The 17,650-nt window shown below is 42.4% G+C and overlaps 1 protein-coding gene across 1 annotated transcript in view; it reads left to right on the forward strand.

Moving 5' to 3' along the window:
* kifap3b (kinesin-associated protein 3b) overlaps window positions 1-13,419 on the forward strand; it is a 57,716-nt gene extending 44,297 nt beyond the window's left edge. The window contains exons 20-21 of the mRNA XM_037546761.1: window positions 8,514-8,771; window positions 13,241-13,419. Of these exons, the coding sequence (XP_037402658.1) occupies window positions 8,514-8,589 (76 nt within the window). The 3' untranslated portion in view covers window positions 8,590-8,771; window positions 13,241-13,419. The remainder of the gene's footprint in view (window positions 1-8,513; window positions 8,772-13,240) is intronic.
* Window positions 13,420-17,650: the final 4,231 nt, after the last annotated feature.

A 17,650-nucleotide genomic window follows, 5' to 3' on the forward strand; every position in this document is an offset into this window, starting at 1 on the left:
TTAGTTTTGGTGCTTTAGGTGTGTAGTTTGCACGATGCTAATTGGTGGGCTATAAACCTCCATTGCTTGTTAGCTACATTAGCCTTGAAGCTACACTTAAAATGCAGGTAGTAAACCGTCACTGGGGTGGGACCCTCAGGGGTGCATCTCAGTCCCTTTAGTCAGGGAACATAACTGAACCATAATCCACTGAAATGATGTGTTCTAAGCTGTACTGACTCCACACACCCCGCCTCGCCTCCAGGCTTTTATTCTACTGTTCTGTTTTAAAACATTCAGTTATGAAAAGGTACAAATACCAACTTTTCACCTGGAGAAACTGATTTAAGCGTCACAATCAGACCTTAAAACCACTGGAGAACCTTTGAGGGAACATCTACATTGCTGGTACCTTGATGCCTGAAAAAGAAACCTGCACAGAACCTTCATTTCTAACAGTGTACAGTGCAAAACTAAAGAAGCAAACTTCAAACACCACGTATGCAGAAAATTTAACCAACTTCTAAGACTGAACTTTGGAGGTGTGTCTGCACATTTCTTTAATAAACTGAAAGTGAATAGAAAAGAATGGAAGCTGAGTAGTGAAACATCTGTATTATATTCAGTAATTGAGGCTTATCTTACATACAGTACTGTGTGAAAGTCTTAGGCACCCAAGACACATTTTCAAAATCTATTTATTTGTGTAGTTTGTGTTTATTTGCTGAGAAAAGTGTTAATATTTAAATAAACAAAATGTATACAATATTAATTAATAATGATTATAAAAATAATAAATAGTGGTTTTAGGGATGTTAGTGTTTCATTTTCAAGCCTCTCCTCGAGGAAGCCCAGTATTATATGTAGTTAAAAAGCAGCTCCTGGTTTGACCAATCAGTGCTCAGTAAATTGAGCTCATGATGTAATTGATGATATTAAGTCTCTGTGGCGGCTGTGAAGGTGTCAAGGAAAAATATGGACCCAAGAAATTTGTTACTTTTTATTGTTTTTATGTTTACTGTGATAAACTCACTGCTGAGGTAAATTGTTTAAAAATTTGCTTAGATGCCTAAAACTTTCATACAGTACTGTATATTTTCTTTTTTTCTGATACTGAAAGATCAATAACTTAAAGGCTGCTTAGATTGGATTAGTTCCTGCTGAATGAAGGATGGTGTTTGACTTTTGCACTGCACTGTTTAGTGTGTAAGAAATGTGTTTTGGGATTGTAATAAATCTCACTAGCAGGGCACAAACTGCAAAAAACACCATCTTAACAAGTGAAAACATCTTAAATGTAGTGAATAAATCTAATATCTCTCATTATGAGGCTGCTGTAAGAATATTCTAAGATTATTCCACCTGTTTCTGTACATTTTTACTTGTTTTAAGTGATTTTATCTGGTGAAAGTGTTTGATTCCATTGGCAGATTCCATTCAAGAGTTCACTTGTTCGGGGAAATGATGAAGATAATTTTGCTCATTTCAAGAAATAATGATTAAAACAAGGAACATGATCTGCCAATGAAATCAGACACTTTTATAATATAAAACTGCTTAAAAACAAGTAAAAATGTCTAGAAATAAGTTAATTAATCTCATAATATTCCTACAACAGACTCATAATGAGAAATATTAGATTTATTGACTATGTTTAAGATGTTTACATTCACAAATAGAATTTTTTCTGGTGCATTGATTAGGGCTGGGCAATATGACTATGTTTATCATTATTGTGATAAATTACATCACAATATGTCACAGCCTGCTTTTCTGGGCATGTTGTGTTTATCGTCAGTACTTCTAGAGCACTGATATCGCCCACATCTGATATTGATACACTCTTTATCCACCACTTGTCAAACATCTACTGTCACAGCTTTCAGCGTAATACCACCAAAACTGAAACTTAATAAAATTAAACTAATACTATTAATGCATCCTTCAAATTAAATTAGTCAAATTCAGAATCACTTTATTTTACCGAAGATGATACGCATATGAGGAATCTGTCTTGGTGAGTCACGCATGCATAACCAATTAACATAGATTATTAACAAGTTTTCAAAAGAAAATAAAACATTTGTCTAAATGAGAAGTAAAATAAAAACTGTATCACTACTGTATCACTCCCCTGAGATGCCGTTGCTAAGCAACAACTTTGACAGCTGTAGGAGACGCTCAAAGCATTTGAACGTTTTTACTTCTTACTTTGCTACAAACAGAAAACGGACACTGTTAAGATCACATTTGACCGACAGCCGATTTGGTCCGACTCTGAAGATGAGACGACACTAAATTCCCGAACTGTCGTCACCACTGAGCAGCTTTTCAGTCGGCAGCTGTGACAGAAGAACAGCTAAACAACCTGGAATCAGCCAGAAATGAACCCAGGACCATTCACCAAACTAAACGGGCTGTAAGAAGCTTTACAGACTGGCTGGAACAAAACAACATTAATACTGATCTGGAAAAAACTGACCGAACTGAGCTGAACCTGATATTGCTGCGGTTTTATGACTCAATCCGAACGTGAAAGGAGAGTCTTACAGCAGACTGAGCAGCGAGTGGGCGGAGTTCGTTACTCTGACGTAGCAACAAGCTGTTTGTTAAGGAACGACAGGGAGATTCACTCAAAAAAGAGGCCCCAAATATTCTGTGCTCCTCAGTATATGGAGCTTCAAACAAGCCAGGATGTCCCTGCGCCGGACAGCCGTCGCTATGTTTAAGCTCTTGTACGCCTTCATGTATCTGGCAGAAAACAGAGATCACTTCCAGCATCGCATGTAATGCATTCGACTACACTTACGTCAAGGTATGTTGCATATTTTTTTGGTTCAAATTGCTTCATCCTAACGGGGCCTCTTTCAAGTGAACCTCCCTGTATAATTTGGTGGAAGGAACTGCGAACATTAAAACACATTAAATGTTTACAGTTGGGTAAATAAGCATTACGGTACAGGAAGGGGTGTTTGCTAGGTTCAGTTTAAAGGGGAATTCCACTGATTTATCAAAATTTCTGCATCATGTACTGGTCATTTAGGGTAGTTTGAAGTGAAGTGTTCATTGTAAGGAAGCTAGTAGTAACCAGGGGTCGCCATGACTACAACACAAATATAGCCATTTTATTTACTGTCCAGAACCACCAGTGAACCTACATGAGTCTTCTACGTGTTTATATTGAATGCTGATGGTAAAATAGTGATAAATCTGAAAATAATCTGCCTAAACACCTTTAAAAAATACATTTTAGGCCAACATCTTCTCAAAACTGTTATTAAACAATGACACAGGCGGTGCATTCATGAACATTATATAATAACTTTCAATGAGGGAGCTTTCAGAGGTGGACGTCTGGCTCCTGTCACCACCACTGTGAACAGTTCTGACTCTGTAAGTTTCTCTAGAACAGAGCATTTCACACCAAACCACTCTGAACGACTCTGTTTACAAACATTTAATCATGCAGAAATTTTCAAAATTTGGTGAAATTCCCCTTCAAGTTTAAAGTGCAAGTGTAAAGGTTAATAAGCGCCACAGCTTTTGGGGAAGAAGCTGTTCTAGAACTGAAGAGAGCTTCTGAAGACGGTGAGGAGGGGGTTGTCTGAAAGTCCCACAGCAGACGGGGGCAAGAGGGCTGCTGCTGATCCGAGAGAGCCAAACGCAGACCCGTGTAACCAGAGACGGGACGGGAGTGGGAGATCAAAGCAGGAAAGCTGCAGAACAACTTTAGGGGAGAGAAGGAGTGGAGAGAGAGAGCTGCAGCTTTATGAAGGAGCGCAGCCCCGTTTCCTGTGCAATCTTACCCTTCAGAATAGTAAAACAGGACGGGCTTTAAAGCGCCTCATTTTATAGGCGCCCCCAGCCAGACCTCCTCTGCCCCCTCTCCGGCTCCCTGTGACCCCCCTCCTCTTTTACTGGCCTTTTTGGAAGTCCTCACAGACGGCCAGGTGACACGTTGGGTTTAATTGGCTGGGATTTTGCTCAGATTCCTAGGGATATGTCTCAAAGCGGCATTCGACAGTTATCCAAATCACGTCAGGTCACCTTTGCTGAGAGAATCTGTGGCTCCACCCAGAAATGTATTCTTTTGTAGTAGCTACTGCAAAGTTGGGCAGCCTTTAGAGGACATTGGAGGAAATCCCATTTAACCCAGATGAGTTTAAGTTGGGGTTTATAGTCACACTGAGTTTCTAGTTTAACCCTTGTGTGGTGTTGATGTGTGTGTGTTACTCAGTGGTCAGGACCCCCATGGACCCTCACTGAGCAGGTACTATTTGGGTGGTGGATCTTTCTCAGCGCTGCAGTGACACTGACGTGGTGGTGGTGTGTTAGTATGTGTTGTGCTGGTCTGAGTGGATCAGTCACAGCAGTGCTGCTGGGGTTTTTGAACACTGTGTCCACTCACTGTCCACTCTATTAGACACTCCTACCTTGTCAGTCCACCTTGTAGATGTAAAGTCAGAGACGACAGCTCATCTGCTGCTGTACAGTTTGTGTTGGTCATCCTCTAGTCCCTCATCAGTGGTCACAGGACCCTGCCCACAGGATGCTGTTGGTGGACTATTCTCAGTCCAGCAGTGACACTGATGTGTTAAAAACTCCAGCAGCACTGCTGTGTCTGATCCACTCAGACCAGCGCAACACACACTAACACACCACCACCATGTCAGTGTTACTGCAGTGCTGAGAATGACCCACTACCCAAATAGTACCTGTTCTGTGAGGGTCCATGGGGGTCCTGACCACTGAAGAACAGGGTAAAAGGGGCTAACAAAGTATCAGAGAAACAGATGGACTACAGTCTGTAACTGTAGAACTACAAAGTGGAGCTGATAAAATGGGCAGTGAGCGTAGAAATAAGGAGGTGGTCATAATGTTACGCCTGATTGATGTACCTTCTTCACAGAAATTGAACAAAGGCCAAGAAATCTGATGTTGCGGTAATAATAAATCACATTGAAAATGGGTCCCACAGACCTGAACACCATACAGGGGTTAAAATGCCACGCTACTGAGCTGGACTGTGTTGTAACCAGTTAAAACTAGACAGTAAATTTGCCACCATACTTGCATTACACGACCAAAGCTACCGCCGATCTATCCTTACACTTGTGCACGATTTCCTGTTGAGTGTTTTCACTGATGTTCTGTAAAGCTTTTCCAACTTAGCATCAATTGCTGTGAAAGAATTGATTTGTGAAACCTGGACAAATTATGTTAATACGGTCTGTTACTGTTATGATGCTCTTTTGTAAAGTCCATTATGACATTAGTACATATGGTTATCATCACTGTAGGCCGTGTACGGGACGATATTTCTTCTATTGTTTTGTTGCACCATAAAGGAAGAAACTGCCTGCTGCGCAGATGTAACTCCGAATAATAGCAGCTGTGTCCTCTCATTCTGAAACGTGAGCTGTGTCCAGAATTATCCGATTACTGAGTTAATTGAGTAATAGCCAGTAGATTCAACAGTGATGGGAATGCTTGTTAGTTTCAGCTCTAAAGCTTTCGGTTTACCACAAACAACAAAAGAACTGAATGAAAGTGAACTACCGCCGAACACACTGTCATAAGAGTACGTACAAAGAACTCTGTGTCCGTCTCCGCACGGAACGGTCTCAGAACAGCTGACGCAGTGATTAGGAACAGTCACAGTGAGGGAGGGCAGGTTTATTTGTACAGCATACTTCATACACAAAGGCAGTTCAAAGTGCTTTACACAATTAAAAGCAAAATAAATGAAAGTGGGCATAAAGTGGGCTCTCTGTTCTCAGGGTTGTTATTTCAGTGGGCTCTATGTTCCCAGGGCCCCATGTTCTTAGGGCTCTATGTTCTTAGGGCTCTATGTTTTTAGGGCTGTATATTTCCCAGGGCCCTATGTTTTTAAAGTTCTATGTTCCAAGGGCCTTATGATTTTATGGTTCTATATTCCCAGGGCTCTGTGTTCCCAGGGCCTTATGTTTTTAGGGCTCTGTGTTCCCAGGGCCCTATGTTTTTAAGGCTCTATGTTCCTAGAGACTTATGTTTTAGAGCTCTATATTCCCAGGGCCCTATGTTCTTAGGACTCTATATTCCCAGGGCCCTCATGTTTTTCCTTATGGGCCTTATGTTTTTATGGCCATATGCTTCCAGAACACTAAGTTCTTATGGCTCTATGTTTTCAGTGCACTGTGTTTTTTAGGGCTCTGTGTTTCTAGGGCTGTATGTTCTTACAGCTATATATTTCCACCCCTATGTTCTTAGGGCTTTGTGTTTCCAGTGCACTTCATTCTTCGGGACCTATGCTTCCAGGGCACTATCTTCCAAGGGCTCTATGTTACCAGGGTGCTATATTCTTAGGGCTGTATGTTCCAAGGGCTCTGTGTTTCCAGGGTCATATGTACTCAGGACCCTATGCTTCTAGGGCCCTATGTTCCCAGAGCCCTATGTTTCCAGTGTATTATATTTTTTGGGCCCCATGTTTCCCAGACACTATATTCTTTGGGCTGTATGTTCCAAGGGCTCTGTGTTTACAGGGTCCTATGTTTCTATGGCCCTATGTTCATAGGGCTTTGTATTGCCAGGCTCATATGTTCTCAGGGCCCTGTTTCCAGGGCATTATGTTCTTAGGGCTCTATGTTCCCAGGACTCAACGTTCACAGGGCCCTATGTAGCCAGTGCCCTATATTCAAATATCTTCGTGTTCTAAGGGTCAAATATTCGCAGGGTCCTATGTTTCCAGGGCACTATGCTTCTAGGGCTCTATGTTCCAAGAGCTCTATGTTTCCAGGGACCTATATTCATATGGCTCTGTGTTCCCAAGGTCATATGTTATCATGGCCCTATATTTCTAGGGCCTGTGTTTCTACTATGCTCGTAGGGCTCCATGTTTCCAAGTGTAGTCCCAGGACCAGACTTTGCTCAGCTCTTTATATACCTTGTACTTCAATATAATGGATGAAGAAAACCAATGAGAGGGTCCCTGAGGTTGTGGTTTGGTCCTGGTGTCACTAAAGGTGACAGAGTTTGTTTCTGGAAAAATTAAGCGAGGGAATATGGGACCCTAGGAATCCAGGGCCGTTTACTAGATATTTCACTGTGCAAATACATGGTGTCAAAAACCAGAACTCATGTCAGGAAGCAAGTCTGTCTGAAATTGCTTTACGACTGAGCACAGTTTGAGGCAAGAGATGATTTAGGCATGTGGTTTGCTCAGTGCTAATTGGTGGGTTATAAGCTTCCAGTGCTTGTTAGTTACATTAGCCTTGTAGCTGCAGTGCTAAAACTAAAGCAGCAGATATCTTTAAACTGTGTGGGGTGTAAGAGGGCAGTGTTCGCAAATGAGATTTTTCATCAAACTATCTTAAGTTTGTGTGAGTGTTGCAGCTGGTGAAAGGATGGAGGTAAGGGATTATCTTTATACCATCTTTGTCTGTTTTAGGGTCTGTGTGTGCTGCTCTGAGTCTCCTGTGCTGCAGACATTACCTGGTTCATGAATCTGACCTGAAGCTCACTCAGCCTGACAGACTAGCAGTGCAGCAGGAGAGAGATGTATTTCAGAGAGAGAGAGTGAGAGAGATGGAGGGAGAGAGGGATGGAGGTGGTTTAGCTGTAACTGAGTACTGGAAGTGATTTGGGGCTAAAAACAACACATTATCATGTGAGCTCACAGGAGCAAAGCAAACGGGTCATATTTTAAATGCTGTGGGTCCGAGAGAGAGATAGAGAGAGAGAGAGAGAGAGAGAGAGAGAGAGAGAGAGAGAGAGAGAGAGAGAGAGAGAGAGAGGGAATGAGAATGAATTGAAATGCTATTGAATTCTATTATGATTTTACTAGTGACTGTTTTAGTAGAGTGTGTTTCAGTAGTGACTGTTTCTGTAGTGTCTGTTTCTGTACTGACTGTTTCAGTAGTGACTGTTTCTTTAGCTTCTTGTTTCAGTAGTGACTGTTTCTTTAGCTTCTTGTTTCAGTAGTGACTGTTTCGTTAGTGACTGTTTCGGTAGTGACTGTTTGTACCTCTGTCCCAACTTCTTTGGAATGTGTTGCAGGCATCAAATTCAAAATGAGTGAATATTTGCAAAAAAACAATAAAGTTTATGTTTGAACATTAAATATCTTGTCTGTGTAGTGTATTCAGTTGAATACAGGTTTAAAAGGTTTTGCAAATCATCATATTCTGTTTTTATTTATGTTTTACACAACGTCCCAACTTCATTGGAATTGGGGTTGTAGATTTTTTCGTTCTTCTGGATAGTTAACTTTTTGGAGATACAAGGTTTATATACATATTATATACATTTTGTTTGCGCTTTGGTGGAATGATGGTCCTTAAACTATGGAGACCAAGACAAGTCAAAGATGTACTAATGCACTACATTTCAGCTCCTTCTGACATGTCGAGAGTGTATCAGCATCACTCCTGCTCACTGCTGCTGAAGCGAGTGAAACAGGGCCATCTAGTGTCCGTAGGCATGTACTGTCACTATTTCAGACTGTTCAGATAAATCATCAGGGCTGCTTCTCACCACCTGTGGTTGTTTCTCCTCAGCAACGGGTCAAACGGGCGTCCCGCCACTGCCTACGGCTTCCGGCCAGACGAACACTTCTACCACGGAGTTTCCTAAAGCTTCCCAAAGTGTCCTGACCAGCCCACCTCCTTCAGCTTTGGCCAGTGATCAGGAACATATTCAAGCTTTCTGCACCAGGAGTCCAGATTTAAACATCTACCAGACTCCGGAGTGGACTGAGATTCAAAGTAATACGGCTCTCAGATTCAGATTGGCTTTAATCTGGAGACCAGCCGTAGGTGAGCGTCAACTACACTGGACCATGGTCATACACAGGGTAGAATGACACACTGCATGTTCATATGACTGAATGAAGCTGTGGAGAGGAATGCTTCTCAGCTTCTTTGTTATGGTTAGTTTTATTTTCAGCATAGTCTTAACTTATTTATTATATTTATACACATTTTTATAGGTTCGTTTTAGGTATTTTTAGGTTAATGACAGCACTTTAAAAATAACCTTTGCATAACCACTTGAATTGAACTACTCAGATCGTGACTTCTGCTTTTTTTAGTTTTGTTTTGCTGATTGAGATGTACATACTTGAATATTTTAAAGGGGAAAGCCACCGAAATTTCAGAATGTCTGCATAATTAAGTGGTTAAGATGTAAACAGAGTCATTCAGAGTGGTTTGGTATGAAAAGCTCTGTCCTAAGGGAAGCTTACAGAATTCAGGTGATGGGAACCAGACATCTGAAGAGATTATTTCTTTTTTTTTGGGGGGGGGGGGGGGGTTGGGGGGTTTGACAACAGGGATAACATAGGAAGGGAAAAGGGGTTTCTGTTCTGTCTTCCTGTTGTGCTCCTGCAACCAGATAAGACAAATATTTTCTCCATTTAGAGTTTTCCAATTTCCATTTTCCACTGCAGCCAAGCTACCCATTTCTGCATACCAGTGAGATGCAGATGGTGCTGTAGAAGCCCTCCACTCTCTAACAACCAAAGTATGGCCTAGCATTAAGGCTGTCTGAATCCAGTCAGCCTCAGAAGGCTCCAAATCTGACAAAGCAGAGGGCTCCTCCAAGATGCACAATCCAGGTGTGTTTGCCCAGAATTTCCTCAGTATAGTATTGGATGTCAGACCAGAAGACCTGTATATAAGGTCATTCCCACATCATGTTACATGCAGGGAGCTGTAACACAAAGAAAACCTTTTGTCCCCCAAATGTATCACTATTTTACCATCAACACCCAATATGAAAACTCAGAAGACGTGTAGGTTCACTGGTGGTTTTGGATTGTAAATAAACTGGTCATAGTCATGGCTCCCATCACCATTACCGCTCTGAACCACTTCACATCTCTTTGAATGAATTATGCAGATATTTTTAAAATCAGGTGAAATTCTGGTTTAGTAAAAATTTAATTTTCCTTTACAAACGTATTTAAATAACATCATGTTCATCCTGCCTAAATCCTGTCGTACACTGTCTGAAAGGAAATCCTTTGAATGATTGTCCATCTAAGATATTAAACGCTTATGTCTGGCATAAATGACTATTTAGGCTTACTAATTTATGAAATTATTCAAACCTGACATTATGTAGCATAACTGTGTTTCCAGACTCACTAACTTTCATTTATGTAGAATGCACTGCACTCACTTTCCTCTGAAAGCTTTGCCTATGTTACACCTGTAGAATAGACCTCTGTAGTCATGTCGTCATTCTGTAGACGATGTCTTCTTCATATGAGGAGTTCAGAGTCTGAGCTGATTTTCTCTAAGGGAAAATGAACGGCGTTCTTGAAAATCGTACCCTGTGGTCAACAAAACGTTCTGAAGCATATGTCTATACGTGTACATCCTCAGACCTCAGCGTGAGACAGAACAGCATCATTCCTCAAAACATTGAAAATGAACATTGTCATGTCTCAGCTCTAGTGTAATTGTACATCAGACCAAATGCGAGCTCGGTTGAGCACAAACAAGTCAGAAAACTATAACTTTTTCTAAAAGCTAGTATAATGTTTGAAAAGTGCTTTGTGGGTAAATTAAATCAGATATGGCTCATCTCGCTCCGCTGCACGTCTACCATAAGCGAGAGTCTGTGATGGGTGGTTGTCCGCTACTTCTAATGGTCGAAGCAGTTTTTGTCGGAGGCCGTTTGGTCTGACAGTTTTGGTCGGAGGCCGTTTGGTCTGAGAGTTTTGGTCGGAGGCTGTTTGGTCTGACAGTTTTGGTCGGAGGCCGTTTGGTCTGAGAGTTTTGGTCGGAGGCCGTTTGGTCTGAGAGTTTTGGTCGGAGGCCGTTTGGTCTGACAGTTTTGGTCGGAGGCCGTTTGGTCTGAGAGTTTTGGTCGGAGGCCGTTTGGTCTGAGAGTTTTGGTCGGAGGCCGTTTGGTCTGAGAGTTTTGGTCGGAGGCCGTTTGGTCTGACAGTTTTGGTCGGAGGCCGTTTGGTCTGACAGTTTTGGTCGGAGGCCGTTTGGTCTGAGAGTTTTGGTCGGAGGCCGTTTGGTCTGACAGTTTTGGTCGGAGGCCGTTTGGTCTGACAGTTTTGGTCGGAGGCCGTTTGGTCTGACAGTTTTGGTCGGAGGCCGTTTGGTCTGACAGTTTTGGTCGGAGGCCGTTTGGTCTGACAGTTTTGGTCGGAGGCCGTTTGGTCTGACAGTTTTGGTCGGAGGCCGTTTGGTCTGACAGTTTTGGTCGGAGGCCGTTTGGTCTGAGAGTTTTGGTCGGAGGCCGTTTGGTCTGAGAGTTTTGGTCGGAGGCCGTTTGGTCTGAGAGTTTTGGTCGGAGGCCGTTTGGTCTGAGAGTTTTGGTCGGAGGCCGTTTGGTCTGACAGTTTTGGTCGGAGGCCGTTTGGTCTGACAGTTTTGGTCGGAGGCCGTTTGGTCTGAGTGTTTTGGTCGGAGGCCGTTTGGTCTGACAGTTTTGGTCGGAGGCCGTTTGGTCTGACAGTTTTGGTCGGAGGCCGTTTGGTCTGACAGTTTTGGTCGGAGGCCGTTTGGTCTGACAGTTTTGGTCGGAGGCCGTTTGGTCTGACAGTTTTGGTCGGAGGCCGTTTGGTCTGAGTGTTTTGGTCGGAGGCCGTTTGGTCTGACAGTTTTGGTCGGAGGCCGTTTGGTCTGACAGTTTTGGTCGGAGGCCGTTTGGTCTGAGTGTTTTGGTCGGAGGCCGTTTGGTCTGACAGTTTTGGTCGGAGGCCGTTTGGTCTGACAGTTTTGGTCGGAGGCCGTTTGGTCTGACAGTTTTGGTCGGAGGCCGTTTGGTCTGAGTGTTTTGGTCGGAGGCCGTTTGGTCTGAGTGTTTTGGTCGGAGGCCGTTTGGTCTGAGTGTTTTGGTCGGAGGCCGTTTGGTCTGAGTGTTTTGGTCGGAGGCCGTTTGGTCTGACAGTTTTGGTCGGAGGCCGTTTGGTCTGAGTGTTTTGGTCGGAGGCCGTTTGGTCTGACAGCTTTGGTCGGAGGCCGTTTGGTCTGAGTGTTTTGGTCGGAGGCCGTTTGGTCTGACAGTTTTGGTCGGAGGCCGTTTGGTCTGATGTTCAGTTACACCAGATCTGAGACATGACGATGGTTTTTTTCCCCAAGACTCGACGTCATTTATTCTGAGCAATGATGCTGTTCTGTCTGATGCCCAAGTACTGATGCTGAGGTCTGAGGATGTCCTAAAATGTACACGTACCTAAAATCATTTGCAGTATGTACATGCTTCCTCTGAATGTTGCCAGATCCTCTCAACAATGCCACTGTCAAGGAGCCAAAATACCACTGTTACTACAGACAAACTAACAGTTGCACATCAGTGTCATAATACTGTGTCCAAACAGCAAGCCTGGCATTTACCGCACATTTTCCATCAGTCTGAAGAACCCTTTCGTGATGCAAAGAGCCCTTTAATCATGCAAAGGCTTCTTTGAGTGTTCAAGATTGTATTTAGAACCATTTTCTTTACTAAAAATCCCTCAAAGAACCTTCTGCTTAAAGAGATTTCCACTATTGCACCCTCAGGTAAACATAAATGGTCCAAATCTTCACATTACGAACCCCCCCGCCATAAATTTACTGTATCTTCTGAAATGTAGTCTACACTCTTAAAAATGATGGTTCTTCAAGGGTTCTTAATAAATAAAATGGTTCTATACAGAACCACAAACACTCATTTGTATGATTAAAGGGTTCTTTGCATCATGAAAGGGTTCTTCCCATTGATTGAGAATGCGCATGAATTTGCTACTGATAGATTGTTCTATATAGAACCCAAAAGGGCTCTGCTATTGTAAGCATTGTAACAATAGAAGAACCCTTTTAAGTGCTATGTAGAACCATTTTCTAAAAGCTTCTGTATCTGCACCATCATTCTGCATCAGTCTGAAGAACCTTTAATTATGCCAAGGGTTCTTTGTGTTCATAGTTCAACATAGAACCGTTTTCTTGAGTAATAAACCCTCAAAGAAGAGTGTACAGGGTGGCACATGACTTCAGAGGCCTATGAAGATTTAACTGACAGTATTATATTTTAAATTATCAGCAGCATATGTGGCTGAGCCAAATGTATGAGGTCTGTTCTCTGTTAGAACAAGGAGGCAGATGTTTTGATTACATTTTACTGTCTGTATTGATAACCTGACTCTATTTCTACCTTTTTTCTGTTTAAAACCTTTTATTTCTGCACATTACTGGTTGAAATGTAGCACCTTTTCCCTCATTTTTTAAGCTAGCAGACTATAGAAGTTGAATCACAATATTTGTACTATTCCTTGTTGTTTCAGGTGTCTTTTTATGGCCAGCAATTCATTCCAACAGCTTTTTATTCTTCTTTCCAAACTGTGCCTGATAACATCATAAAGGCCTTTGCTGCTATAAAGACCCAGAAACTTAAATCCAGCGTAAAAGCTTCCTCACTGCAAAAGATAAAGCATCAAAACAATAAAATAAATGCTCATCTGAACTAAGTGTGGCTTCATTCCTTACAGAAACCTGGTACAGAATATTGCTCATTACTGCCCTGTGATGGACTCCAAAAAATATCTCCAAAAAAGTTACTTTACAGCATAAGGAAAATATTTTCTCACCAATCAGGTATAACATCATGACCACCTCCATTTGATCAGCTCCACTTACTGTATAGCTGCACTTTGTAGGTCTACAGTTACAGACTGCAGTCCATCTGTTTCTCTGATACTTTGTTACCCCCTTTTACCCTGTTCTTCAGTGGTCAGGACCCCCATGGACCCTCACAGAGCAGGTGCTATTTGGGTGGTGGATCACTCTCAGCACTGCAGTGACACTGACGTGGTGGTGGTGTGTTAGTGTGTGTTGTGCTGGTGCGAGTGGATCAGGCACAGCAGTGCTGCTGGAGTTTTTAAACACTGTGTCCACTCACTGTCCACTCTATTAGACACTCCTACCTAGTTGGTCCACCTTGTAGATGTAAAGTCAGAGACGACAGCTCATCTGCTGCTGCACAGTTTGTGTTGGTCATCCTCTAGTCCTTCATCAGTGGTCATAGGACACTGCCCACAGGACGCTGTTGGCTGGATGCTTTTGGTTGGTGGACTCCTCTCAGTCCAGCAGTGACACTGAAGAACAGGGTAAAAGGGGGTAACAAAGTATCAGAGAAACAGATGGACTACAGTCTGTAACTGTAGAACTACAAAGTGACCCTGTACAGTAAGAGGAGCTGATAAAATGGACAATGAACACAGAAACAAAGAGGTGCTCATGATGTTGTGCCTGATCATTTGCAAGTCAGTGTAACAAGACGTTTTTGACGGTTTCTGTTGATATAAAATTTTAATTATTATTTAAATTTCATGAATAAATGTTAACACAGTATAAATGGCACTGTTGTTTGCTGTGATAAACAAACACGGCTAATAAATGCTAACAAGGCCCGAGCTAGCAAGGGTTAAATCCATCAAGTCAAAGCTAAAAACAAGCTAGCAAAGCTGAGTGAGCTTAGACCACAGAACACCAGCAACCAAACAAATGAGCCAAGAGCTGAGACGTAGATCACATGATGCCCAGGGCTGATGACAAACTCTGGCAGACTGCTTTTGGAAACCAGGCTCCACCTCCTGGGGCTCAAGTCTGGACATCCCTGCAGAACCAAAAGTCCAGGGGGATCTGATCCAACTGTGGAGACGATAAAATAGACAATGAGTGGAGAAACAAGGTAGAATACTCTAATAAAGTAGTTTATCAGGGTGTAAAACATTTGATTTTTTTAGATATATTGGGCCGTTTTTATCAGTATTATAGAAATTGTACCGTCCAAATCACAATTGGGGCAGTCGTGGGCTGGAGGTTAGGGATCTGGCCCTGTGACCAGAAGGTTGCCGGTTCGATCCCCAGGGTGTCTGACTGAGGCCTTGAGCAAGACACCTAACCCCTAACTGCTCCCTGGGCGCCGTGGATAGGGCTGCCCACCGCTCCGGGCAAGTGTGCTCACTGCCCCTAGTGTGCGTGTCTATTCACTAGTGTGTATGTGGTGTTTCACTTCACGGATGGGTTAAACGCGGAGGTGGAATTTCCCCGTTTGTGGGATTAAAAAAGTATCACTTAATTACAGTATTATTTTAAGGGACTCAAAATGTTAAATTAATACATAAACATTTCTTCTCTGTGGGGAAAAATCTCATATCTCCAAAAAAGTTACTTTACAGCAGCCCAGCAACATTTAATATGATATTTTTAGGTATATTGGGCCATTTTTATTAGTCTTATTTATTAGTCTTTATTATTATTAGTCTTATAGGAATGTGTGGCAGGTATGCCAACTCCCTTTAAATGTACAAAGTCATAAAGATTTTTTTATTATGAAGTTCCAGGATTTAGTTGACTCGTCTATCGTAAGCACACTTGAGATGAAGGCCTACAGAACGGACTTTGTACCAGAATGTGAAAAAAAGCTTTGAGTTTTGAAGAATGAGTGTGAACGTCGTGAATCATGAGCGGTTATAAAGGCTGTGCTGGGACGTTCAGGGTGGAGCAACATCGGTATGATTGGCCAAATGATGTCCAGGAGGTGTTAGTGATTGACACACCAAGCAAGCTCTGAAGAAAAGATTGTTGTGTAAAAGTGCTTTTTCTTTCCTGAAAATAATAATAATTTTGCCACATTTTTACACAAATGCTTTGCTGCATTATTTGGGAAAATCAGCAATCTGTTCTCTTTATGATGTACATTAATGTACAAAAATGAGAGATTGTCTTTCAGTTATTTGCTTTTTCAGCCCTTTAAGCACAAATGATTCATTTTTCAGGAGATATTTCTGAGGTTAGACATAATAGTTATGAGATAATCCACTTGCATAAGGAAGGACAAAATCAGAGGAAAGTAAGTTTAAAAAACAGTTTCCAAAACTGGAGATTAAACAACTAAAAGCTACAGAGAGATGGGGCTCCTAACAACCACCTGGGAGACCTGGTAGACACCAAAACTGCCCCCATCAGATAAACAGCACATCTTTTGAGAGAGAGGAAAAAATCAAGCTGCACTCTTCTTTAACATCTGAAAAAAATCCACATACTGGCAAATTAGCTGGACATGCTGCTGCAACCTAGAATGCTTTGATTCTTTCAGCTCCATCCTGATCTCATACGCTCACAAAGAAAGAACCGAAAGGGTTGTTTGACTTACAAACTCACAAGATGTTGACAAAACAGACACAAATGAAAGAACACACACTGCAATGAATGAGAACTGTTCACATTTATGCAAAATAATTTAATTCCATCCATCTTCTTAGCCGCTCATCCTCCTGGGTTGTGGGTGGAGCTGGAGCCTATCCCAGCATTCATCAAGCAGAAGGCAAGAAACACCTTGGGCAGGATTTCAGTCCATCACAGGAATTTAATTCCAGTGAAACCCGACCACTGAAGAACAGGCTAACAAAGTATCAGAGAAACAGATGGACTACAGTCTGTAACTGTAGAACTACAAAGTGCAGCTATATTTTCACTCACAACTGGGGGGAGGTAGCTCAGTGGTAGAGTGCACACTTTGCATGCATGAGGTCCAGGGTCCAATCCCCTGCATCTCCATACCCTTTGCTTCCACATTGAAGCGTCAGGAAGTTCTTTCTGGGGCTGGTCATGGGCTGGAGGCCCTGTGACCGGAAGGTCGCCGGTTCGATCCCCAGAGCTGACAGTACGTGACTGAGGTGTCGTTGATCAAGACACCCAACTTCCAACTGCTCCCTGGAGCTGTGGATAGGGCTGCCCACCACTCCTGGCAAGTGTGTATGTGGTGTTTCACATCACGGATGGGTTAAATGTGGAGGTGAAATTTCCCCATTGTGGGGCTAGTAAGGGTCACTTTATCTAAATGGTCAGAAATCTGTATAATTTTATGTATTTGTGATGAAGCAAACGCATTGCCCACCACCAGAGACTGTGTGTGTGTGTGTAATAATTACCTCAATACCTACCTATGATACTCACCTGTTGTCTGTTTACTAGCAGTCAGCAAAAGGGAGGCAGATCAGATAGCGCTCACTCATGAGTGTGCTGGAGGGCCCATGGCTAGCTCATGATAGGGGTGATGTCTTTAACTTAGGCCACAGAAACAGAGTGAGATGGTTAACAAATGTGCACACCGTATTAAACACCTCTACTGGTAATATAATCCGTTAAGGCCTTACTACATTTATTATGATTTCATTTACTCTTGTTTTAATCCACTCTTATAGGTCAGCAACACCCCTGCAGAGTGGACTGGTTCAGTTCCGGTGGTGCAGGGGCGGGGCTAAGCCTATAAGAGGTATGGGACAAGTTAAGTAGGGAAGGCTAGCTTGAGGGTACTCACCTCAGATTGAGAGGAAGCTGAAGGAAAGGAAGTAGAGCCAAGCTAACAGTGCAGTTCTATGGCCTTGCGGGCGAAGACTAATTATACTTACCTGTACTATACTTGCTGCTATTAAGTCAGGTCAACATTTTAACTGTCGTTTGTTTTGGGTTTGCAGTTTTTCTTTTGTGTGTTTTCCACGTTGTAAATAAATCACTCACTGTTTGTGAAGAACCACCCAGAGTCATCCTGTTTTCTGCCTGCATCTTCATCTTCATCTTCATCTCATTCAGTCACAACCTACCTGGTGATTCGTGTCTCCTCACAGAGTTCGGTGAAGCATTGTCACAGTATTATTGTCATAAACAAATAGGTTATTCATATGGACATA

The sequence above is a fragment of the Pygocentrus nattereri genome, chromosome 17, assembly GCF_015220715.1.
Source record: "Pygocentrus nattereri isolate fPygNat1 chromosome 17, fPygNat1.pri, whole genome shotgun sequence".
Lineage (NCBI taxonomy): Eukaryota > Metazoa > Chordata > Actinopteri > Characiformes > Serrasalmidae > Pygocentrus > Pygocentrus nattereri.